Genomic DNA, 27,609 nt, shown 5'->3' with positions numbered 1-27,609 from the left:
TGCCTCATAATTAAACATGTTTCTGGTCTTTGTCCCCAGTTTCTGACATAGACCTCCTAAAGCCCATGGGATTTCTTGGGTGATACTAGTGTATTTCGACATTTGCAACAAGCCGTTTTCAACTATACTCAAATTCAGGCTAATGAGGTGAGCCCTAGAAAGCTTCAGGATTGGGACTGGGAATCAGAAAATGCAACCTTGTGATTAGAGGTTTAGAACTTCCAGTCCCACCCTCAACCTCTGGAGAGGGGAGACAGGCTGGAGATTGAATCCACTCACCAATGGCCAATAATATAATCAATCACACTTCCATAATGAAACCTCAATAAAAAGTTCAGAACAACGAAGTCTAGGGGAGTTTCCAGGGTGATGAACATATTGATGTGCTGGGATGGTGGGATTCTAGAGAAGGCATAGAAGCTCTGCCCCACCCCCACCTCCCATACCTTGCCCTATGCATCTCTTTCATTTGACTGCTCCTGAGTTGTAACCTTCTAAATAAAACTGTAATCATAAGTGTAGTGCTTTCTTGAGTTCCATGAGTCATTCTATCTAAATACTGAACCTAAGTTGGGCTCTCACTGGAACCCTTGAATTGGTAGTCAGCCTGGAAGAAGCGTGGTAGTCTAGGGATCCCAATCGTGGCTGATGTCTGAAGTTGGGGCAGTCTTGTGGGACTGAGCCCTTAACATGTAGGATCTGTGCTAACTCCATGAAGTTAAGAATCAGAACTGAATTGAGTTGCAGGACATTCAGCTAGTGTCAAAGAATTGGAGAATTAATTAGTTGTTGTTTAGTCAAGATGTCAACATTAACATCTATGGTATTCCAGCTAAAAGGGCTTAGCCTGAATCTATTTGTGAAGGACATTCTACAAAATAACAGGCCTGTTCCCTTCAAAAACGTCTAAATTTAAAAAGATAAAGAAATGCTGTGAAACTGTTTCAGATTGAAAAGAGACTAAAAAGACATTACAACTATGTGCAATATAGGATCCTGAATTGATCTTGGATTGGGGGAAAATAACTCTAAAGCTTATTAATGGGACAACTGATAAAGTGTTGGCTATGAACTATTAAATAATAGTCTTGTATCAGATTAGATAACAGTATTGTATCAATATGAAATTTCCTGATTTTGATAATTTTATTATGGCTAGGTAAGAGAATATTCTTATTAGAAAATGTACACTCAACTATTTAGTAAAAACATATCTTTAGTTTATTAAATCATTCAGAAAAAATATGCATATATTACTTATATGCATTATAGAGCGAAAGAGAGGAAATAAAGCAAACGGGCAAAAAACAACTGGAGAATCTGGGTGAAGTGTGTACAGCAATTTCTTATACTGGTCTTACAACTTTTCTGTGAGTTAAAAATTACATCAAAATAAAAAGAACAGAGAATTTAAAGGAAACAACACAGATAACTTGACAAATTATAAGGCTGGTTTTCTTCCATAGAGTGGAATTTTTGAGATAATGCCTGAAAGTGATTAGAACATTGAACAAACATAGATACAGCAGTTCCCAAACTGTGTTCCTAGGGGCACAATTACACCACAATTAGTAGATTTGTCTAAGTTACAACAATAGCTAGGAGTTTTCTTTTTCTTATAAAATTCATTCGGAAATAATTTTATTCATCTGAAATTCACTTGAAACAGTTCGCATTTCTTTAGCAAAATGTCTTGATAAATAGTTGAAATAGAAAGTGAGACCTGCACGGTGAGAGAAGGCGAAAATTCTCTGGAGAAAAAGAAAATGAAAAGGAAAGATGAAATGGGGAAGGAAGGATACTAGCTACATGGTCAAGGCCACATGTAAGTGGCAATTCTACCATTTCCTAGGACCCTCCAAGTTTTCTCTCTAGAAATCATGGTTCACATGGAGTGTCTGTCCTGGAGTAGAAACAGGAGGTGAGTCTGAGTTTTGCATTCTGATTGACTTGGGAGAAGGAGAGATGTTTTGACAATGTAAATCCTTAAGGCATAGGAATCATGGGAAGATTTAAGGCTTCTTTAGGACATGGAATGGGGTTCAAGGCAATCCTATGTAGGTACTGGATGTGATAGTTTTCATATAAAAGGAAAATACCAAGCACTTTATATAGCAGTTCTGATTATATATCTTACTATTAATAGTTTCTTAGTATAAGTGTTACTATCTTATTAATAAATATGTTAATATATTCTTGTTACTCATAAATGCTGTGCCAAGCCGGGTGCAGTGGCATACACCTGTGGTCCCACCTACACAGGACCATAGCCCTCTTCTCATGCAGTTGAAGTTAGTGGATTGCCTAATCCAGGACTCCAATCTGGGCAAAACAGTGAGACTCTGGCTTAAAATACATACATATATGGTGTGGCACATTCAAGGTGGTTGCATGATGATGGGCTGATGTATGAGACCATGCGTGACTGAACAGCAATGTACAGGTAGCATTTACCAACTAATCTTTTCATTGGTATTTATGATCTACATGAGAATCACTGGTCTGAGAAGTGGATCTTGTCTTGTATTTTAAATATATGACATCTTATCAGTAATAAAACAATAGAATTTTTCAAATTTATATAACTTTATATCATCTTCTGTTACAAAGTTTTAAAAGTGAACTAAATATAGGTCATTTCTTATAATTAACTTTATGAGACTTTTAAAAAATTCTCAGCATCAATCTGAGTATTACTCTATTTCACAGCCACCTCTCTTGGTTTCCCACGGTGACATTACAACCTTTAAAGTGCTGTGTGGTCAAATAAGCTTAAGAAATACTGCCATACAGTGTCATTTTTACAGATGTATGTTTAAAGAGCTAGGACTCAGAAAACATTAGAATATATTTTCATATCCTGACTACTTTCAAAAAATGCCAATGTCATTTTTACAGATCCATGTTTAAAAAGCTAGGACTCAGAAAACACTAGAATATATTTTCATATCCTGACTACTTTCAAGAAGTATTTTTATTATTCAAATTATGAATGGTGCTTAGTAATGAATTATCCATTAGCCAACTGACTTCCACTGCTAATCCCAATACAAATTAGATCACGATGTAAATTAGATCACAGATCAATCCCCCACAAGTTCTAATGAAATTCTTGGGACATGAAATAACTCCTGCAAGGTTACTATAAATACAGATCAAGACCAAAGGTGAAGTAGCAACATGAGAAACCCACAGGCTAAGAGGCATTACCCTGGGAGCAGTGCAAATTAAGGACACTAGCTGTTTTAAACAGTACTACAATAATTAAATCATTATCAAATGCAAAACAGAAAACACATTGTCAAAACTTTAAAGACAGTAGGCAGATTAAATAAAACGCATACAGGTGAAGAATTCTCAGGGCTGGAGACACTTAGGACTATGAAGATAAATTAAGGCTTTTTCAACAAAGCAGGAGAATATTTATGACCCTACTGTACTGTTGGGACCATAGTGCCATTGAAAAGTGGATACCCAGCTGTCAGTTAAGACAGGAAGGGAATTCTGCAAATTTGGCAGCAATCCTTCAGCTGTGTCCTTAATACCCCTCTTGGAATCTGCTACAGTGTGATGTTACTACAGAGCTCAAAGAGGTCATAAAGATACTTTATGAAGACCAGTAAATTTTTCCAAGAGAATCAAAATTGAACACATTGCTTATATAGAATGGATTCTGAAAAAAATATTTCAGGACTTAACCTAGATGAACTATCACACCCCAAATCAGGACTTAACCTAGAAGAACTATGACACCCCAAATCCCTGCCCTGGGTTTTACTCACTAGTACCATATTCATTTACCCAACTTCGAAACCTGGGTCATCTTTAGCTCCTCTTTTCCCCTCACTTGCATCTCCTATTAGCTGTCAAGTTCAGCAGATAATATTAGGTTGGTGCAAAAGTAATTGTGGTTTTTGCCATTAAAAGTAATGGCGATTACTTTTGCATTAACCTAATACGTCTTTGTCTGAAATCCATTCCCTCCTTTTGATCTTTAAGGTCAGGGTAATTATTCAAGTCCTTAGTTCCTCATACTTAGACTATTAAGATAATCTTCTATCCTCCCAACTTCTAGTATTTTCCCCTCTAATTCATTTTATGACTACCATAAAATTCACCCTTCCGAAGCACAGTTTAAATCATACTCGTTCCCCTTTCAAAACATCTTCAGTTACTCCTCACGTTTCTAAACCAATACATACTCTTCAGCCTGGCATTCAAGACCTCAGTAATTTCCTGGCTGTGCTCCCACACATCCTCCATGTCCAGATTCTTATCCACACACTTTTATGGTCCTACTTGCCTATCTCAGAATTCTAACTTCTCTTTACCTCTGGATCTCACCATGCACAAATCTCGATTTATTCAAATCTTATGTATTTTCCAGGATCTATATCAGACATTGCTCCCTCAAAGAAATCTTCCTCCATCTTTCCCACTAGATGTCCTAACCTGCTTCTCTGAACCCTACCACATTTTTCTTGGCATCTGTTACGACCTGCTCTCTATTCTATTTATCTATTGCATCTACTATTATTTTTATTCAACCAATATTTACTAAGCCCTATGTGCCAGGCACTCTAAGGCACCAGGAACACAAGAGTAAATAAAACTATGACTCTCTGAATTGAATGCATTGAGTCAGAATTACCACTGGATCTTTATAGTGTACCATATAGTAGAAAGCTATAACAATTGTTGTATCAAGATCCTGTAAGATACCTCATAAACATCTAAAGTGCCATTCAGTTAAGATGGTTTGTTTTAAAACTATAATTCTATTAATAAAAAGGATTATTTTAAATGGGAAATTTGAAGAATCTTACAGTGTAATCTTTAAGCCCTTAATTAAAGAGCTGTGCCTAGGTTAGCAAAAATAGAAGAAATATCAAATCTTTCCACTGAAAAATTTTAGAGCAAAAATTTCCATTTTTCTGAAGACATCTGTAAATTTATCTGTTTAATAAATGAAAGAAAGGATAGAAAGAAAGAAAACCAGACTTTGGTATCAATGGGACTTTGAATGAATATGATTAATTGAATGAATGAATGGAAAGAGACTATGAGTTTGTTTTTTTGTTTTTGCACCTATCATTTTAAAATCTCAGTAAAATCCTAAGAGGCTTCTGTGGGGATGACATAGATGGGGATATGCATAGTGATCAGATAAAAAGATGGGAGAATATAACCATGAGATGAGCTATATTAAATTATCACTAAAGAGAAAAACAAGATGAGAGTTCCTTCATGCTCATATCCTCAACTGAACCACCAGGGAAGAAACTCTAGCAATTAAAAGAGGGGACAATTCTTGGCATACATTCCAGTTTTAAATAAGTATGCAAATTATTACATCTCAGTTTCAGATATCCCCACTATTCGCGACTGCTGTCCAATGCCCCAGCCACAGTGCCCTCCCCGGCACCTGTCCTCCTGCTCTCATGGTCCCCTGTTTACCTCATATGCATCTTTGATGTTCAAGGGCTCACCAAAAGCTGCTACATGTCCCACAATGCCTTTGTTCCATTCTAAGCGGATACAGTTATTTGAAGCTTCTTCCAGTGTTGAACCTTCAGCAACATCAAAGAGGCGGCTGATAAGAAACTTGTCGTTGGAGCTGTCTTCACAGACAAGGAACAGGGAATAGCGGTCAGCGGAAATGAGTCCATGGATATGCAAGAAAATTTTGTGACATAAGGCTGTGACATCCAAATGACTAGAAATATCCTTCACTAATTCCAGGAGTCTTGAGCACTGGTCCCCTTCATCATGATCAAACCTTGGAGGGGTTAGAGGCATCTGTTCCTTCTTTTCTGAGTCAGAGAGAAAGCTCACAGTTCCCTCAGAATCCTTGACAACAATGGGTCTAAGAGGCCGGTCAAATTCAGAGGCAGAGATTTTCCTGGTTGGTGTTCCAGGGGCACTGTTATCTGCACGAGGATTCTGCTGCAAAGGACAAGAGCAAGATTCGGTGTGGCCTCTGATACCTTCCTTGCACACAGGGATGGTGTGAACTCTCTCAGCAAACCATGCATTGACCATTTCTCTGCAGAATAGAACATGCAGACACATTAGATACTTAAGGAGGAAGGGTGCTATGCCTGAAAGCTGCTAAAAATCTTCTCATGGTAAACTGATGAGACAATAATTTGATATGTCATAGAAAATAAAAACAGGAATCTTACAGTGTAATCTGTAAAACAGGAATCTTACAGTGTAAGATAGTTTACTTAAGACATATAATTTTGGCCAGGCAGAGTGGTTCACACCTGTAATTCCAGCACCTTGGGAGGCTGAGGTTGGAGGACTGCATGAGGCCAGGTGTTGGAGACCAATCTGGGAAAGCTAGTGAAAAAATTCTGTCTCTAGAAAAAAATTAAAAAATTAGCTGGGCATGATAGCATGTGCCTGTAATCCTAAGTACCCAGGAGACTGAGGCAGGAGGATTGTTTGAGCCCAGGAGTTCGAGGCTGTGGTGAAGTATGATCATACCACTGCACCACTGCACTTTGGCCTGGGTAACAAAGTGAGACTTTCTCTCAAAAAAAAAAAAAAAAAAAGACAATTTTATTTTGAAAAACAATAGACAACAATTGCTTCAATGAACATCTTAATAAAGGAGGACTTCTATATACATAATTATATATATCTGATTGCAGCATGCCAAGCATTAAGTCTGCTTCTCCCCAAATAAGTTTATATTAAAAAGTAAAAGACACTAAATTTGCCAATAGTTTTAGGAAAACATAAATATGGATGTTAATTTGATGTTTAAAACACACAACTTGCTCTGAAATTAAATATATTTGAAAACTAAAACAAATATTTGTCTAAATTTGGCTTGCTACTATGGCTATTTTAGACAGTCATATCTATATTGCAAAAGTAGATAAGATTTAGAAGGATTAATGAAAAATACAAATAATCTTCTGTAGAAAAATCAGACTTCTATAAATATTATCCCAATAATGTTTATTTAATAATGGTAAAAAATGATCTCTTTTGCTACATTATCTACAACTATTTAAAAATAGGCTTTATCTAAGTTTAAAAATTCAGTCCAAGAAAACTGAAGGCATTTATGTTTTTAACATACACTTCTATGAAAGAAACGCATTTGAGCTAAAGCCTTCACAGTAGGTGACTTTTTAAAACAAACATACCAGATCCTACACAATCCAAAGCGTGTTGTTCAATCCAAACAATTCCCCTTAGAAAGCTGTCATCTTATACCAGTTATGGATGTCATTACTCTAGATATTTTTAGAACTCTTCCTTTGAAACAAATTTCTGAAACAATTTATAATCCAAATAAAAATACTAATGTTATCTAAAAATTAGGTCTTATTTCTCACTCCTCCTCCCAAAATAAACAAATAAAACAAAAACCAAAAAACCTATGGTAACAGCTAATTTAATTCTCTATATTCTCATAAGACTTGACCCTTTTGAAAACTCAAACTTGACTTCAAAAGACAACAACTTGCTATAACTGAGGATATTTCAAATAATTTGCCTATAATAAAAGCAATGCAATCTCAAATCTACAATGACATAATTGATCGTTTATACCAAACAAAAGGCCAGGATAAAAAAGTTTGACAATGTACTATTTTGGAGAAAGTAGAGGGATACAGTCACTCTCCAATGTTTTTGGCTGTAATAAAAATTGGTATTACTTCTTTGGAGGACCAAGTAGGCAATATCTAACAAATTTTAAATGTATCTATTCTTTGTTCCAGAGATTTTGCACATGTGGCAAAGGAAATACAAGGGTATTTACTATATATAGGAAGTACTGTTTGCTATAGCAAAGAAGCAACCTAATATCATCAATAGAAGGCTGACTAAATACATCATGGTACATTTATACAAGGGAACACTAGGCAGACATTAAAACATGATTATATGTACTGATATGTATGATACAAATTAATTAAGTGAAAAAAGAAGATGCAAAAGAGTTTGAAAAGAACACACTGTCTTATTTCTGAGTCTTTACTAAGTCCTTCATATATGGGACGTTCCCCTAATTATTTAACTTTAAACAATGATGTGTTATTTGTGAACTATACATTACCCTGAAATGATAACCCCTCTAGAATGCAATGGGTTAAAATGAAAAGATAAAAATATTACCTCCCTTATAATTTCAAGAGTTGGATACAGTTATAAAAGTCTTTAAAAAGTTTAGGAGAAATACGTTCAAGAGATCCATTGTAAATATGGTGACTATAGTTAATAAAAACATATTGTGTATTCAAAAATTGCTGAAAGAGAAGATTTTAAGGGTTCTCACCACAAAAAAAGATAAGTATGAGGCAATGCATATGTAAATTAGCTTGACTTAGCCATTCCACAATGTTACATCAAAACATGTTGTATATCTTAAATACATAAAAATTTTGTCAACTAAAAAATAAATTAAAAAAAAAATCCAAAGAGTAATTTAAAGAAAAACAACCTTACTTGCCTTATGAATCGACTGACTTTATGATAAAGAGGTATTACAAATTTGAAGAGGCACAAAAGCAATGTGGTAGGTAAGTGTATTATATAAATCACAAGCATATACCTACATAGGTTTTAAGAACTATATAATTGTCCTAATATTTTATAGATGGATGCTGTGACTTAGGACAAAATTTCTAGTGAGGACAACATACATTAATTCAGATAATTCGGTATCTCAAAACCTTAGAAGTGAAGGTTATGCACTCTGGAATTTGCTTATGTAGCCCCCAAAATTACACTAATAGTGCCAAAGACACTTATGCTAAAAATGCATGTGGAGCTTCCAGAAGTGTATAGGAATCTTTCAAATAAAATTGTTTTATGGAAAAGATAAGACAGGAAAAAATCAATATTTCTAAGTCAGCATATCTGATGTGATCTTAAATATGGACATTTTACTAAATTATTAAATCAACATAAAAATAGGCATTTTAACAATTTCAGCGACACACCTAAAACCTAAAACTCAGCCCCAACTTATTTCTTATCTTCTTAATGGGAAATTGAGATCTCCTTTTTTTTTTTTTTTTTTTGAGATAGAGTCTTGCTTGCTCTTGTTGCCCAGGCTGGAGTGAAATGGCACGATCTCGGCTTCAAGTGATTCTCCTGCCTCAGCCTCCCGTATAGCTGGGATTACAGGCACCTGCCACCACATCCAGCTAATTTTTGTATTTTTAGTAGAGATGGGGTTTTGCCATGTTGGACAGGCTGGTCTTGAACTCCTGACCTCATGTTCGGCCTCCTCGGCCTCCCAAATGAGATCTCCTTTTGAATTTTAAATTAAACTGCCTACTTGATAATTCCATGTGGATGTCTAGACAACTTAAAATGGTGAAAACAGAATTCCTAAGACCCTACCCATTTTACCTTGTCTCACCTTACTCCCTGCCTGTTTTTCCACATATGGAGTACCATCTCCAAGGTTACTCAAACCAAACACGTAGGAATTACTCTAAATTTCTGTTTCCTTCAACTCTCACATTCAGTTGCACAGTCAAGTTCTACCAACCTGACTTTCAAAATCCTATATCCCAATCTGTTTATTTCTATCTCCATTACTACCACGCTGGTCCAAACTCTGCCATCTCTCACCTGAATTATTGCCATAGTCCCCTAACTGATCTCTCTGATCCCATATTTACCCCCTTGCAATTCATTCTCCACACAGCAGCCATAGTAAACTTTTAGCAAAGTATATTAACATCTTAGCTACCCTACTTGGCTTTTCGTTAAACTGAGAATAAAACCTGAGCTCTTATGATTCCCTACAATTAGGTTCCTCTCACCCATGCCAGCATCCTTCGCACTCCTGAAGCATACCAAGTTCTAACTGCCCCATCTGGAATACTCTTCCCTCATTGGCATGTGGCTGATCAGCTTCCACATCCCCTGCTCAAACAGGTCATCTCTGACTGCTCTAGCTAAAGTGGTCCTGACACATCATGTTCTTACCCTACATTGTTTAAATTCTCACTATTTGCTATTTTTCTTGTTTATCAATCTGTTGTTAAATCATCTATCCCCTCCGATTTTAGATGTAAATTTCATTAGTGCTATGTGTTCACTGCTGCATCTCCTGTACTTAGATGAATGCATATCACATACAGTAGTAGGTCCTCAATAAATATTTCTTGAATAAAGTAAATGAATAAATAAATGAAGGCTCCTGAAGCTTCAAAAGTTACAAGAGTCTTTTGAATATCTAAATGCTGGTGTGTTTGTTACAGAAAATCAGCCTAGTGTTTTAGCGATTACTGTTCATCACCTCTTGGATGTGTAAGTCTCATAACCGACCAGGACTAATTTATGTTTGTATACCCTGCAATGCCTGATGCAGCATATGTCTTAAGCAGAGCCAGTGCCTAAAAATTCTATATTATGTGTTTTTGACTACTACATTTGCCTCATAAATGTTGCTTATGGATATTTTCTTAGAGACATTAACTCAATATTAAATGACATAGGAAAAGCAGATGTAGTATATTCAGTCAGTCAATCAACAATTTGTATTAACCACCAGTAATAGGGAAAGGGAGTTCTCACGAACACATTATTGATTATCTGAGTCCCTGTATTACAAGCTTGCATAGGAAAACATATGTTATCATTACATCAAAATAACTGATGAATCAACCACAAATAAAATTAAATCATTTCTCACACATCTTTCCCTTTGAGCATTCCTTGAAGTTCTGCAGTACACAATCTATATGGCTGAATGAAGTGGAGTGGACCTTTGCTCTTGAGACTAATAACTACTAATGTGATTACAAATACTCCGCTGATTTTTAAAAATACTTCAGTCTCTATGCAAATGAAAATCACCTGCAAATAGAAATTTAAATTCTTATATAAGATACATGCTATGTTTTAAACATATGTGTCTCTACAAAATTCATCTCTTGAACCCTAACCCCAAAGGTTAGGAGTTTAGGAAGTAGGGCCCTTAGGAGGGCTCTGCCCTCATAAATAGGATTAGTGCCTGATGTAGTTTGGAGTACCCTCCAAATCTCCTGTTGAAATGTAATCCCCAGCATTGGAGGTGGGGCTTAGTGAGAGGTAATTGGATTATAGGGGCAGATCCTTCATGAATGGCTTTGCATCATCCACTTTATGACGAGTGAGTTCACAGCCTTCTTTAAAAGTTGGTTGTTTAAAAGTATATGGAACCTTCCACCATCTCGTCCTTGTTCTCATTCTTGCTCCTGCTCTTGCTACAATTCTCTCACCATATGATATGCAGGTTTCCCCTTCACTGTCCATATGGTTGAAAGCTCCTGAGGCCTCCCCAGAATCTGAACAGATGCCAACACCATGCTTCCTCTAAAGCCTGCAGAACCATGGGCCAATTAAACCTCTTTTCTTTATAAATTACCCAGCCTTGGGTATTTATTTAAAGCAATGGAATAACAACCTAATAGTGGGCCCTTATAAGTGGCCTATGGGAACTTGTTGACTCTTTTGCCCTTCTGTCACATGAGGACACATAAAAGTTGCCATCTATGAAGAACAGGCCTCCACCAGAATCTGCTGGTGCCTTGATCTTGGACTTCCCAGCATCTGAAACTGTGAGCAATAAATTTGTGGTTATAAATTATCCAGTCTAAGCTATTTATTATGGCAGCCAGAATGGACTAAGACAAAGCAGATTTTCTAGACGTAGATAAAAGTGATGTTGGAGAATCCTTCTAATATTACACAAAGGCACTGACAATTAAACATTATCCCCAATTAAAGACCAACTAACAACTGAAGAAACAATCAGTAATGATAATGACATAGCAGATACTCACAAAGAGAATATTATTCAAATAATTACATTCTGAATTAAGAAAGCCCCTTGGGAAAAACTAATGAAGCCTTCAAATATTAATTCAAAAAACTATTTTAGGGAAAAAAAATTATCTTTATGACCCTGCTGCAAAAGCCAAACATGAACCGAAGATAATTGTTTATGGCTACACTTCTGTTATAATTAATTGTAACAGAATTAGCAGAGTTTCATTCTAAGAATTAGCAGAGTTTCATTATAATCTCAATTTTATTATTAATAGCTCAAATATAAACTTATTTTCATTATCTGTGGTCCTATTTTTCAAGATAAAGCTTCAATAAAAACCTTCTCATTAATTGTTTTCTATTTTGATAGAATTAACTCTGTTTGTTTGTTTGTTTTTTTCTGGAATGAATCATTCTCATAAGACAGAGATTTCCGCAAGGTACTATGTTGGGCACCAGGGACAGAATAATGAGCAACTCCAGATAAATAATCATGACCTTACCTTTCAAACTTAAAAGTTTATATTGTGTTCAGAAGTTACATGCACATTGGATTTTTCTGGCATATGAAGTTAGGTAAATGTATACAAATAAATAATGGAAAAGATGAATGTGAACATGTCCAATATAAAAGGAGAAAGCAACAGATGGAATTCCAGAAACCTTGGTAGTAGTTATGACTGGGTAATCACTTCGATGGCCTAGGATAGGATCTCTATTTTCCGTTCTCTTTCTTAATTCTAGGGGGTTTTGAAAAATATTCACATTAGTGCTACTGAAAAAAAACCACATAATTTTATTTAAACCTGGTAAGGCAGGCATTAATGATCCTACTTTTTAAAATATGAAGCTAATTAAATGTCTGAGCCACCCATTCTACTATTTGGTGGCAACACCAGGAATCAAATCCAGGTCTCCTATTCCACATACTATAGCCTGTTAAGAATATAAAAGTTCCCAGAGCATCAATGCTTGCCATGAAGAAGGCACTCCATAACATCTAGCTGAATCTGAAAGTAAAAATCAAATTCAAGCAGAGAAGGCATAGAAAGAAATGACTTATGGCATGTTCTAATAAAATCCTTTACCTCCAGGTCATAAAAAGATCACACACTGTTCTAAGGTAAAAACACTATTTCTAAGGATTCAGGGAACAAAGATTCTTAAGGATAGTGTTCATAAGAAAACTAACTAAATTCCAACACGTCTATGTTTCTAAAACAGGTCACATTTTATACGTCTAAAGCAATGTACTGAAAATAACTATAATAAATGTTTTCAAGAAAAGAGTCACCCCAGGGTTGCTATATTTAGCAAATAAACAAGATAACCCGTTAAAAATGAGTTTCAGATAAATAATGAATAAGTTTTCAGTATAGGTAGTATCTGAAATTCAAGATGAACTGGGTGTCCTGTATTTGATCTGGCCACTCTAGTCATTCTATATAGTTTTTCCTAACTGAAATTCTTGGTAGATAGGCAACAAAGAGAAGGAAGGTTCTATGCAGCACACTAATAAGTTCCAGGCTATCAAATTGCTAATTTTATCACTGAAAGAGCACAAACAACTACCACACTGTAATCCTGTGGATGATAACTGAACCTTTTGAAAGCACTTGGATTCATAATTTGTAGTAAAACTAGAGAATAAAATTTATCCTTAAATCAAGTTCATTTAGTTTGCTCTCAAAACCACCCCATATAATGTATTGCATAGGGGCAAAACAAACTGCAATCTACTTATTAAAGGGAAATTTATTAATTGATAAAATTTCGGGGGATTACAAAGCATTGAGAAGCTGCATTTTCAGCCATGAGTACTGGGTTCTAATCTTAGCATTTGTTACTAATGGGATGTGTGACTAGCACTAAGCAATTTTCTTCCCAAGTTTCCATTTTATCCTTGATCAAACAATCAAACAAAATAGCACCAGTTCTGGTCTTTTATGAAGTGTAAGGTGCTGACTGTTTTCATCTGAGTATAAAATCAGGACTAACAGACCAGCAGTCAGAGATAATTCTAGTTCCGGTTCCAACACTACATGGATCTGATGCTAAACCAATTACAACTTCTCTGGAGTTTATTTTTACTGGAGTTTAAGTTCTTCAGTGATAAAAATCAGCTGCTGTATTAACAGGTTATTATACTCCCTACCACAGCTTACAGTACAAATAGGACAAGAAGTGGTCCTTGGGTCCGTCAACTTACTCTTTTTGCCCCTCAACTTCCTCATTTTTAACTAGGGTAAAAGTCTTCTGGCTCCTTTACTCACTGCACAGGGTTGATGTATGAGTCAAATTAGAAAATGCATATGGAAGCATTTCAAAATCTCTTCCACATATCTAAGAATTTGCTATCTCCTACACCCCCATTATTCATTCCAGTGGAGACAAAGGGCTGGGATAAGGAGCAATGGCTGTTAGTTCCTCATAAAGTTCAGCCAAGAGAATCAGAAAAAGGGCGAGAGTAAAAAGGTTGTTTTTGGTGATACAATCCTACAGGCTGAGGGTGTCTAACTGGGTTTGGATATAGGCCAGCAACATGCGCCATGAACACTCAAAGTACATGACCAAAGAAAATACTTTAGAATGACATTCTTGACAAAATCCAAAAAAAAAAATAAATAAAAATAAACTGTTTTTTAAAAAACAAAACAAAACAAAAACAAAAAAGAGAAGAGTTTAAATTATATCATTGCCATCTGAGCAAAAACAATGAAACAGAAACAAATTTCATTGAAGTATTTGGTATTTGTGCCCTTTACCACAAGTACAAATAATCTGGACTCTTCACTTTCATGTATAAGTGTGTCTTTGCTAACTACCCTGCAGACCTGGAAGAAATGAGAAGAAAGCCTAGCTGCCCTCTTGAAGTCTTTCTGTTGATTTAACTTTTACAAGGCTATTAATAAAAGACAACAGGCCCTCCACACTGCAAAGAAAGCCAAAGCCAAGGAAAATGCAATGAACATTGATGCCAATAATTTATAGTTGATGGCAAGAGCCTGAATTTCACATCCCATCCGTATCTTCCCCTCTTCTCACCAAAATCTTTTGTTATCCTCCAATCACTTATTTCCTACCTATTTTATTAGACAGAAAATTTTTACATCATAAATGAGTTGTATTATATACCCTTTTAACAAGAGTAAATTTAGTTTTGTTTTAAAACGTCTACAATACATCCTGAGATATGAAGAAACCCTGGTGGGCACCCCAAAATCATTATTGGAAGGTATTCCTCTCAGAAAACACTAACGCCAATACCACCTGTTGTTTCAAATTTGCATATTCCACAGATGATACTTAGGGCTCATGAAGACATCCTTTCCCACACTGAGCAAGCAAAGAAGCTCCCCAAATTCATTAAAAAAAATGCATTTCAAGTATAATTAGCTAAAGGGACACACACACACACACACACACACACACACACACACACACGTCCAAAGGGTCTCCCTGTGGCAATAACTTTACTTTCTACCAAAGTAGAACTGCTCACTCATCTTACAAATGAATCTTGAAAATGACAGAAAAGCCTTAAAATACATATTCAATATTCCAGATGTCTTGAAATGGAAAATTAATTAAAATATTTTATAGGGTTTATTGGATATTTCTTGGCTTCTAGAAAAGGAAAAGAGAAGAAAAATTGACAAGGCAAAGTAAAATTTTGATATACATAATAACCCTAGTTAAAAATGTAACTAGATGAAACCTATGTGTAAAGCAGTTAGTTTAATATGTTTTGCATTCTAGCCTAAAACAATGTATCAAAGGATAAAAATTCTTTGAAAATATACTGTACTAGGGTATTAGTGTTCTAATACTAAAAAGATAATTATAATGGCCTAGTATGTAAATTTTCAAATACTCTATTTTAAAATGTCATTTGAGATTTCCCAATTTTTATACTCTGAAATTGCATTTGGAAACTAAACTCACTTGGGCAAAGCCTTTAGGCACATCATTAAGTAATGTGCTTACACAGAAAGAGGCCGTAGAAGAAAATGTTAACCTCTTCCTGAGTTAGAATCCTCATGAAATTAAATTTATGAGCCTTTGCTTTGTTTCCATCAATATTGACACTGACCTTCAGTATAGCACAGTGATTGAGGGCCCTACGTGAGACAGACTTAGGCTTTAACCCCAGAATCACCTCTTTCCAAGAATATGACCTTAGGTACATTATTTACTCCCTTTGGAAAATGGAGATCATGGCATTTACCTGGAAAGTTTCTTAAGAAAAGTAAAGAAAATGATGCTGGAGTCAGATACACAGGGTTTCATTCATGATAGTTACTGTTTTAAAGTTAACTGAACATAACATGGAGTATATGTTTTAAACTAATCGTTTTTTAAATAAAGAAAATTTATTTAACAGGCTTATACAGCAGAATAAGCAGATGTTGGCTCTTGCTTCTTCCTAAGCCCCTCATTTAAAAGCCATAATTTCTCTACAGAGGTTTTTAATATTAAAAAGAAAAAGACAGAGAGAGACGGTTGTTTTCATATTAGAATTTTTTCAAATTACTTAAACGGACTTAAAAAATGGACTCAGACTAATTTCTACACTTACACATAACAAAATTTTCTGAATTTCATATTAAGTGATGAATGTTTAACTGAGAAAAACAAATGCAAGAATATAATTTGTTTTTCATTACTGCTTGGAAACTATTTTTTCTTTGTCAAAAAATAAGTTATAGATTTGGGGACTATTTTTTCCCAAAATATAAAAGTTAAAACTGTTTGACAACAAATGTGAGAAAAAAATACAATAATTACCTATGATGAACACCACAGCAATATTTCATAATTGCTCTAATTATAAATTGGAGCATAGTTTTAGTATCTGATAAAACAATGCTTTAACACTCTGCTAAAGGTAATTTGGGGATTAAATTGGCTGTTTTCATTTTTATCCAAGGGTACTTACCTGGGTAAATTCTAAGAGTAGGGTGATACCAAGCCTTGGCCCTCAAAAATGGCCATATAGCAAGTCCATTGAATGGTAACTTTTAGAGATTTGCACAGTGTATTTTTGTGTTTATAAGTCAGCTACTAAAATGCCACCCTCTTTTCTCTTTTCAATGCCTTTTTTATCGGTCATGTGAATTAATCACTAATACCAGTATTACAAAGAGTATACTAAATTTTCTGACTGGAAAGTACGATTGATAACTTATATGGAAATATGCTAAAGTTATCTGTAGGGAAAATACAAAATAACTCACATAAAAAATAATGTTGGCTATTTTTCCTGCTCTTGGATCCTTCTTTTATACAGTTTTCATTATGTTGTTTGCATAATTTGACCTGGATCCACTACTTGAATTTGGAAAAATACTTAAAAGAATGAAACTATTCAATCTGAGAAATTGATACACGGCTCTCCTAGTGAGAATAAAGAACTCTTACAGCTGAAAGATATTTGAATCTCTCCACCCTGAGTCTTCACCCTCTTTCACCTCCCATCTTAAAGTTGAGGTTTATTAACTTGAGCCAGTCACAAGTTAGCTAAAATCAAAGCTGGAAACAAAATCTGGGGGTTTGGGCTCCCATTCTAGTTCCCTTTCCAGTACCTTACACAATCCCACAAAAGCTTCTGTTCAAACCATTAATAAAATTCATCTAAAAAATTTAAATGACATTTAAAGTCTATAAAATTACTATGCTGTTATTCTAATTCCCATCTACCGGGATAAGGAAATGCCTACCAAAGTCTGTGATTATATTTAAGGCACTGATGATTCTCAAAGTTAAATGGTAAACTACTGAAAATCACTGAGAAAAAGATAAGGAAACATGCATTATTTTCTTTAATTTTTTTAAGAACACTATAAGGTAAATGCCATCATCCTCATTTTGCAGTGAGAGTAAATAACGTACCTAGAGTCTTCCTCTTAAAAAAGTAGGTCTGGGGTCGAAGCCTAAGGCTGTCCTATCTAGGGCCCTTAACCATAAACAGAAACCAATTTTAAAGGGTTCACAACAGTGGCTCCTAATCATGTAGTGGTGCCAACCCTTGAGGGACATTTGGAAATGTGTGGGAATAGATTTTCTGTTGCATGGATGGGAGTGGCCCTGGCATTTAGTGTCTGGAGTTCAGGGATGTTAAATGTCCTGCTATGTGTTAGACAGCCTCTAACAACAAGAAAGTGTCACCACCAAATGCCAACATCTTCTTTTGAGAAGCATTGGTTTAGATTATTAAAAGATTGACAGACTATTATTAAACAAAATAGGAGATTTTGGACAACTCTAAGTGATATCTTTGAATAACCTCTTCTCTGATGTTACAGTGAATAGTTCATTTGGGTCTAACATGGTAAGGAAATGAAGGCTCTGCCCAAAGTTATTTAGTATTTCTAAGTTTGCTCCAGCTATGAAAACATCTGAGAAGCTTACTGTGACCAAATATAAATAAAATGCAGAATTGCTTCATACGGTTTTACATTCAAATTTGACTGAGAATTGGAAGGAACAAAATGTTTTGTAATTTTCTGTGTACTCACAACATGTATAAAAGAAGTTGCTTAAAGGAAAACCTACCACATCTGAAATAAAACGTAACTGAAATCTATGCATTAAACATATAAATCAGTTTGCTTTGTAGTTTAGATATGGGAGAGATCAGACTAGATTGGCATTTCTCTGAGGTTTGAGAGCCCTGAGAATTCAAAACAAGTATGTTTTGAAGATCTTCATTTTTTTCTATAAAATATTCTAACTTTATATTTTCATACTAATCATAATCCAAACAAAAGAAAGTGAAAGAAATCGCTTTCAATTACTGGAATGACCATCTTATTACCAACTACTGCCCTGCAATTTTAGCTGTGAGGTTTATATTTGTGTTAACGAGAAAATAAGAGGTAAATTTAATATGCAAATATGCTTTCACAGCAAGTAAAAAATGAAAGCTGGTATGCTGTGCTAGAGGAATTAAAGTTTCACGATTGTTCAGAGAGACCCAGTGGGAGAAGTGAATCATAATAGGCCAAATTGCAGCAAAGGCCAGCTGACCTACCAGACTCTTCTACAGGTAGTTAGAACCATATTTACTTTGCAAGAGTGTTTTAATGAATGCTGTAAATCTACATCTGTGGTTTTATCATTTTGTTCATAATTAACTAGAATGAATTTTGGCATTACAGTTGCATAAATGCTGTAACTATGATTAAATTATATCTGCTTTTATTTATTCTACTTTTAAGAATTCCACATTTTACTAACATTAAAATAAAAGGACGTCAACACTAGGTATGGTAGATATCTAGAACTTCTGGGTCTGCCCACATCACTTTCTTTTGGGTATTTCCCCTCCCCAATGACATATCACCTTATGGGCTACCTGCCCCAACAAAACAGTCAAATAACCCTACTCTCCTGAATGCAATGTTTGGTTCAGAGAAGGGATGTAACCCAGGTAAGATCAGAGTAATCTGGGGAGGACTGATATGGGTAAGAAGGCAGCTCTCTAATATCAGAAGTTTAAGACCCACATATAGTTAACAAGTAGAAACTCTCAGCACATGAAGAAAGCATGCAAGAAAATAATGCCAACACAGCACAGGGCCAAAAGACTGATGGATAGATGAATAGATGAATACATGAACAAATGGATACATGGATAGATAGATGGATGCAAGGAAGGCCAGGTAAACAGAGTAGATAGATGAAAAGATAGAGATAGATAGATAGATAGATAGATAGACACAAAGACAGACAGAATCTTGGCAAGATTATTTGATTAGCTAAATTCACAGCTAACCCAATACCCCCAGCAATTAAAATTATGTGAGTCAATTTTGTATGGGTTCGAGTTGAGTTTCTGTCACTTGCAACCAAAAGCTTTCTAATATATTGGAAATGAAAAAGAATGTCTTTCTTTAACGGGAGTACATTACTTAAGTTTGAGAAATGAGACTGTATGATCTCTACTAACTCTAAAGTTCAGTGATCCTGTGTGCGTGTAATTATTCCATCAGCTCAAAAGGTCAGGATCTTTTCTCTTTTTATATTTTCAGTATAGGCATTCAACAAAAAGTAGAGAAGATGATTCTTTTTATAATTATCACTATGAATATGATATCAAATGGTGATCTTTTCTCCCCTAGTTTAGGTAAAATAAAATTATTCAGAGAAGATAATTTGCAAAAAGTTAATCTTACTTTACAACTCAGAATCAAAGGAAAAGTCTCCCCTCTCCAAAAACAACGGCACATAAGAAATTTAAATGCATTTTCACTGCAAACTAAAAACCAGAGAAAAATATATCTCTAAAAGCTTTAAAACATTTTTAGACTATTCATCAAAATGATTCTTATAAACTTAATACTCAGTTTGCTTTACCTACCTTAATCATTTGGTTGGCAATAAATATAAAATTCCTACCATTCAGAAAAAAATGAATAAAGCACTTACATTATAAAAATAATAATAATTTAAAATAAAATATCAAGTCAGTAAATAAGATTACATAGCTAAATATCAAATGAATGACTCATATGGAAAGACTTTCTTCAATTTTTATTCCTAGGTATGTGGCTCACAGGCACTTTTCCCTGAGAACCTGATATAACAGATATTTCCAAGCCACATTCACCAGCTGTAATAGTGGCCAACTGAATCTACATCTATGCAGCTAAACTAATTTCATAGGAAGTCCTGCAAAGTCAGTAGCTAGTCTGCATCCTAAATTCGGAAATTAGTCATTTTTCAACTCTTCACTATCAATCAACTCACTGATTTATTTAATTGTCTTACAGTCCTTACTAAAGGTTTTTTTTATCCCAGGAAGAGGTTTTTATTCCACAATTGGCTGTGGGAACAAAGAACAAATATATACTGACACAGCAATTATAGGTTTAACTTCTAAATTAATCTGTATTTTCAAATCTAGAAGAGGGAGTGCCTCCAAGTAGGACACATTCTCTGTAATCAGATAAGAGCGAAGGTACAGACTTTGCCTATACATCCTGAACGGAATTCCAAATATTTCAAAAGAATTGATACTTAAGACCAGAGTCAAATCTTTTATTTAAGCAGAATAATTTATTAAAGAAGTTTTATTGCATAACATAATCAAAATACTAAAAATTTCCTAATCTTGAGGTGTTGAGGATATAAACTTGTGAAAATACTGACAATTTCTACAGATCATAGATGATAGCCTGAAAAAAAAGGTACTGAATGATATAACAAGCCTATTTAAGTTTGTGTTACAAAAAGCAAATTGATTTATTTAAAGATATCCATCTATACTAATTGCCATTGCGTTAATTCTGCCGTATTTTTAGGTATCATGTAGTTTAGGCCCCAAAATGGGTCTGAATTTGAAACTCTGAAAACACTAGAGACAGAAGAGCAATGAGAAACACTATGTCGGGGGTTCCTATGGATTTCTCCAGGCAGGAAGGATGCAATCCACAAGAATGCTTCAAGGGCAGTAGCAGGCACCTTAGAGCTGGTTATATGGACCCTGGTTATGAACAGCATAAGAAAAGAAAGGCCATTATTGCACCAGAATTACCATTATAAAAATACTATAAACAATATCAAAGTTAGACTGGGTCAATGCCCAGAGGGTTTTATTATCATCAACACTAACAACTACCTCACAAAATATGCTTAATAATTCATTTGTCTGAAAATTGCAGAAGGGTTTATATTCCTATATAATTATAGAAACAATTTTTTAAAATGCATAGCAATATTTATATACATAATCTGATTGTACTGTAAATACCTTGCAAATAAAAATGCTACAGCTTTTAGAAATGAAAGAAGAATTACAAGAAAAAAAAAGAAAGAATTCTAAATACGGGACCAGGAATCTCAATTAATTCAGCACAGCTTTGCAGTGTCAAATAAAGTCTATCATAGAAAGCTATATGGGAGTGTAAAACTTCTGTTTCTGGACTTTGATCCAAGCTGTCATAAAAACTTGCCCTCATTTAATATCTCTTATTTCCAGTATATGCCAAATATTCTCAAGCTTTTGCCTGGTATAAAACAAAGCAATAAAGTCAATTATGTCATCCTTACAATTCTAAACAACCTAAAACATCACCCACAATCACAGAGCTGATTAGTAATTAATGAAAGGTAACTTTATTCTGATATGCTGCCAAGAATAACAACAGCTGTTAAGCAGCATTAGCACCAAGAAAGCTTCAGTTGTAAAGGCATAGGCATTAAAGCCCTCAATTAACACAGTAGCTGAGGCCCTTAGGACTACAAATTGTCTAGAATAGTGACCTGGGAGTTTTCCAGATGTGATTTATTAGTCTCAAATTAATTTTTATGCCAAAAGACTATGTTATGAATTGTTCAACTGACACCTTGAAATTGACATAAACAGGTTTTGATAACTAAAAAGCTCCAGCTATAGCTTTTTTTGTTTTGGGGAGACTCTCTCTGTCACCCAGGCTGGAGCGCAGTGGCACAATCTTGGCTCACTGCAACCTTCACCTCCTGGGTTCAAGCAATTCTCCTGCCTCAGCCTCCCAAGTAGCTTGGATTGCAGGCACGTGCCACCAAGCCCGGCTAACTTTGTATTTTTAGTAGAGACAGGGTTTCACCATATTGGTTAGGCTGGTCTCGAACTCCTGACTTCGTGATCCATCCGCCTCAGCCTCCCAAAGTGCTGGGATACAGGCCTGAGCCACTGCTTCTGGCCCAAGCTATACTTTTAATGAGGTGATTCTCTGGGTTTGGAGGCGAATGTAATATAATATAATATAATAGCATAAATGCTTTGAAGGTCAATCCAAATTCACAGGTGTTTGAAAATTTGGGAATACGAGAACCTTGATGTTCAATAACTACAAATGAATGTAGATCATTCAGTCTGAGAAAAGGATAGAAAAGCATGCATGAATGTTGAATGACAACAATTAAATAATGCACAAATCGTTTTTATCAGCAAGCCTGATTACTGGTGCAGATGGACAATCTGAGTGAATATAAATGTATTTTAAATCTTAAAATGTGCCACGTGCATATACAAAACTATTTTGTTTCATGGGTTTCCTGAATCACATATAATATTCATTTTACACTTACAAAGTGTAAAAATAGGGGCAAAGCAAAGTAATGTGAGCTTCTAGTTAAAAAAGAAAAATTCTTAGCTGTAAAGTTAAAACATAGGCAGTAAGTTTTTACCACAATAATGTGAATCGCACTGGGCTTAGTGGTTTGGCATTTTTATAATCAACAAATGTCCAACCTTTTATTCACATTTGAAGTCTCCTGCTAATGTCACCAACTATAAAACCAAACTGGTAATATAGTTCCATGAAAGACCTCTGGCTACATACAAATTCTTAGGTTATATTCTTTACACTGACAACTCTCAGCACTTCATTATAACTCTTAAAATTGCGGGCCTACACTATTAAATATTTTGCACTTTTCCAACTTACACTCAACATAAACTCTTAAGAATATGTATACACACACATATATATCACAGAAAGTGTTCAGCCTATTGCCAACATCAACTATAATTTTAAAATCCTAACCGAAAAATCTTTTAAAGTTTTTTTTAGAGCCTCAGTTGATCAAATTTTACAGTGAGCATGGTAATTTTGAGAAATAGGATTTTGATCCTCTGCTGCTTGGGAGAAAAAGTAATAGGAAACGAAATGTAACCTAGCTCTTCCAATTTATTTTCTAATAAAACGTTGCTACACTTTCAAAGTGTTGGTAGGCTCTGAAAGTGTCGTGTTCTTATCTATGACTAGTCAAAAAGGACCAACAACTAGTTTACGTCTCTAAAAGAAAAACAGGGAACAAAGAAAGGACATTTATGCTGATTTATTAGACAATAACTTTTTTCTTTAAACTGCTTATACTCTGCCTAAAGAACACATCCAATATACACTTTTAAAAATCTGCCTGGTTTTCCAGCCCCCTCCCCATTCTATGAGCTTTAATTCAAGGAGAGTAGAAGTCTGGGAATTTGCAGAGTGAAAGGAAAGTGGGTACAGATGCCCTCAGAGGGGCAGGTGACCCCTGAAAACTGTTGGTCCACAGCAACTGATCATTCTAGACCTCCATGGTCTTAGTATCTCACCCTAAACTCACAGAAACATGCTCTTGAAAAAGAAACCACTTTCAGGGATCAAGATTTAGGATGTTGAAAGAAGAAGGTGAAAGCGGAGGAAGATGATTTTAAAAGAAAAGCTGGGTCATTAAAGAGAAAAGATTAATCCCGGAGACTTCCCCTCTGTCAAAAAACCCTGAAAGTGATTAAATTGACACCAACTCTGGATGTTCCTTAGGAAAAAAAAAAAAAGATTAAAAAGGGCCTAATTGAAGACCCTCGTTAATACATCTGCAAGAGAGCAACAACAACAACAAAAGTTATACAGTCCATCTTCAATGATACATCGTCTCGCTGGTGCCATCGGGGCGCCACCACTCAGCACCCAGGACCCGCCGCGCCCCCGGAGAAAGTGGGAAGGGGGATAGGGGGATGCTGAAAGAAGTACCTCGTTTTGTCTCCAAAGGGCAACATAGCAAACGTAGGAAGTTCGTTTCCGAACTTCGCCGATCCTGGACTCCAGGAGGCTCCTCGGGGGCAACAACGAGCCCAGGTGTGTTGAGGTGAGGTCGGCGACTGCGAGCCAGCTCCCTCACCGCCTGGGCCTCCGCGCCGCCGCCCGTCGCCTCCCGCTTGCCCCGCGCTGCGCCGCCCCCTGGCGGGGAGCGCTCCGCAGAGCCACGGCCGCGCGCCGGCGGGTGGGAGTCCGGGGTCGAACCCGGGCCGACTCCTCCACCATCACCTCCGGGCGTGCGTCACCCTCCCGGCCAAGACGGCCAGCATCCACTGCCCGACCGCCGCTGCCCGGAGCAGGAGGTAGCGGGGCGGGGACTCGTTCTGCAAAGGGGTGCGTCCTGGACTCCGAGCACCCCGACTTCGCACCAACTACTCAGGCTTCGGGGCACCGGTCCGCCAAGCACTCTCCGCTCCACTCTTCGTGTCCCTCTGCTCCGGGTCTCAATTCCTCCCCAACTCTCCCGCGAGCGTTTCCCACGCGTGCCCCGACTGCCCGCTGCGCAGCCGCCTCCAAAAGGACAGGCTCCCTCCTCCCCGCCCTCCGCAAGGGCCGCCCCGGCGCTTGGCTCTCGACCAGAAAGAGCCGGCCTCTGGGGTCTCCGCTGCCCCTAGGGGTCCGCTCCGGGCGGCGCCTTCCCCGCGCCCTTTGCGCGCCGCAAACCACTCGGCAGAGCTCTACTTCTGGCGGCTGAAGCGAGTGAAAGGAGACGCACGCGACAATCAGGGGACTGGAAGGGGGGAAAAGACGACCCACTCACTTTGGGAAGGTTCCGTCATGTTGCCTTTGGGCTTCCCGTGGTCTCGTCCCTAACCCCGGCTTCCCCGCCCAGCCAGGGCCAGGGCGAGAGGGGGGACGGGGGAGGAGCGGAGCCACCGAGACCGACTTGGAAATGGTGCTTCCGGAGCTGCAGGGAAGGGGCTCAGAAACTGTTTGGGTTTTGCTGATTGGATCTGGGGGAACCGGGGGCTAGAGAGGGGCCAGGGGAAGGCCCGTGAGTACAGAGATATGAAAATAATCATGTTCCCGGGGAATACCAAGGGGGGCGGGGGTGAGGGTGGAAGGCCGGCAAGTACAGTTTTGTATTTGAACTTTGTGAGCAAGTTGTATCATATCTGACGCTTAAGTTTTTCGACTGTGCTCTCTTAGAGTTGAGGTTTCTACTTCGTAACAGGACCGAGGACCTACTCCAAAAAGCAAAGGGCCTGGGAACGGGTGAAAGAAGGGCAAAATCCGATAGGGAGAGAAATCAGCCCCGGTCACACTCCATGCCCCGGCCGGATCTTCCGTGGGTCCTCCTCTTACCTGGTGGCTTTTCTAACAAAGTAAGAGAAGGTAAAGTCCCAGTGATCGTCCAGCCATGCTTCGACCGAGTCCTGATCCCTCTGCTGCTGCTTCTGCGGCTGGGGCTGCTGCTGCTGTCGCTGCCGCCCGAAGCTGGGGCCGGCGGGCTCCATGGTTGGCGCCGCGCGCCTCCGCGGCTCTCTGATGCTGCTTTTCCACCCCCAGCTGGGGTCCTTCCCTCGGAAGAACAGGACCTGGCCTCGAGACCCTCCCCCTTCGTCCTGCTCTAGTAGGGCCGGCTTTAGGCAAAGCGGCCGGAGCGCCAGGCCAGCCTCCTGCCCCGCCCCTCCTCGCGCGGTCCTCAGGGTGCCCAGGTGTGGTGGGCGGGGCCGGGCGCAGCTGCCGCGCCCCTCCCTAGGGTCCGGCAGTGTTCGGCTCTCGCAGGCTCTGGAGTCCCCTGGTTCCGAGGTGGCGGCGACGGCGGCGGCGCCCGGAGAGCTCTCCGGAAACCGAGTGGCTGCAGCTGGAAGGAGGTCACGCGGCCGCTGGGGTGCGCTGTGAGCCGATCCGGCTTCTGGGGAGCGCGCTAGGTGACTGGGTGTGTTCTCAGGCTGCCCGCGTAAGGAGGGAAGGTCGCGATGTGGGAAATTTTGCCCTACAGTGAGACGTGGTGCGACCCTGGGCGCTTTTCCTGGGGCCTGAGAGTACAATGACCGTTCCGCCTCGCTTTTCCCCAGCCCTACACTTGGGTCAGGGAGGAACGGGGACCGACCTCCTTCGGAGCACAGCCCTCGCAGGACTTAAAAGCGCTCCAACCACGGACCACCGCGGGGTGGAGAGAGCTGGGGCGTGTGCCAGCAAGACAGATTTGCAGGTGTAGGTGGGTAACTTACAACAAAGCCATGCCGGTGCTTAATGTTAATGGTAACAGCCATAATTATAAATTAAGTGCCTTTAACCATTGCCTCAAAGTTCCCTTTTACGTAATTGGAAAAAGATTTTCTTGGAAAAGGCAAACAAATAATTTCCAATGCTTTGTGCATGAAGTTAGAAAACAAGGGCACCTCTGTACAATTAGGTTAATCTGAGAGCACTGGCACAACTCAGGTGCAGTCGAGGGCAACCAGTTAGCCCAATTTTAAATTAATGCATCATTTTAATTAAATTGGAATTAACACTCCCTTAAAAGTATCCCTTAAAAATGGCTTAGCCAATTTTGTCCAATCCCTATCTTGCTTCTTTAAAAAAGGAGTTGGTGTCATCCTTTGCTTTGTCTGCATCCCCATCTTCCTGTCACGCATTTGCAGTTTTAATATGGCATTTTGCAATGACCTGTATTTTTGGGTAGAATTAAATCTGAAATTATGGGTTGCACAATTTGTGAATGACACCATTAGCAGTGAGATACAAAAAAAAATGACTTAGTTGATATACTTTTAACAAACTCCCTTCAAAATACTCTTGGCAAGAATGTAAGGCATTATTCACTGCATAGTAACACATCATTAAATTGATAATCTGAGAACTTTTAAAAGTGTCTTTTAGTCCCCCAATGCAATGGTTTATCTTTCCTTCATTGAATAATTGACCTTTTGCAACGTGGGTTTTTCTGAAACTTTACTGCTGTACGCAGGTAACCACAACCAAAGAAAAGCAAGGAAAGCAGTAGAGTGTGAACCAATGTGTGATAAATTATACGGATTTAAAAATGAGAATTCTCTCCTAATGTGTTACTATGATAGTGATTATACTGCTCATGGAATACAGTCATGCGTCACTGAACAGCAGGATACATTCTGAGAAATGCATCCTTAGGCAATTTCATCCTCCTTTGAACATCACAGTGTCCTAACACAAAATAGATGGCTTAGCCTAACACACACCTAGGCTATGTGGTAAACGTATTGCTCCTAGGCCACAAACCTATACAGCATATAACTGTACTGAATACTGTAGGCAGTTG

The 27,609-nt window shown here is 37.7% G+C and overlaps 1 protein-coding gene across 3 annotated transcripts in view; it reads right to left on the bottom strand.

Annotated features, from left to right (window-relative positions):
• PDE5A (phosphodiesterase 5A) overlaps positions 1–25,819 on the bottom strand; it is a 128,453-nt gene extending 102,634 nt beyond the window's left edge. The window contains exons 1-2 of one of the 3 annotated variants that reach the window (XM_064383916.1): positions 25,668–25,819; positions 5,458–6,046 (exon numbers count right to left, since the gene is read on the bottom strand). In XM_064383916.1, coding sequence (XP_064239986.1) covers positions 5,458–6,046; positions 25,668–25,819 — 741 coding nt within the window. Of the gene's footprint in view, positions 1–5,457; positions 6,047–24,296; positions 24,364–25,122; positions 25,193–25,667 lie in introns of those variants that run through there. The other 2 variants (XM_064383918.1, XM_064383917.1) reach the window with 2 other exon arrangements.
• Positions 25,820–27,609: the final 1,790 nt, after the last annotated feature.

The sequence above is a fragment of the Aotus nancymaae genome, unplaced genomic scaffold (assembly GCF_030222135.1).
Source record: "Aotus nancymaae isolate 86718 unplaced genomic scaffold, 86718_ANA_hifiasm-v0.15.2.pri h1tg000033l, whole genome shotgun sequence".
Classification (NCBI taxonomy): Eukaryota; Metazoa; Chordata; class Mammalia; order Primates; family Aotidae; genus Aotus; species Aotus nancymaae.
Note: the sequence above shows the minus strand (reverse complement) of the source record. Positions and strands in the feature narration are given on the sequence as shown.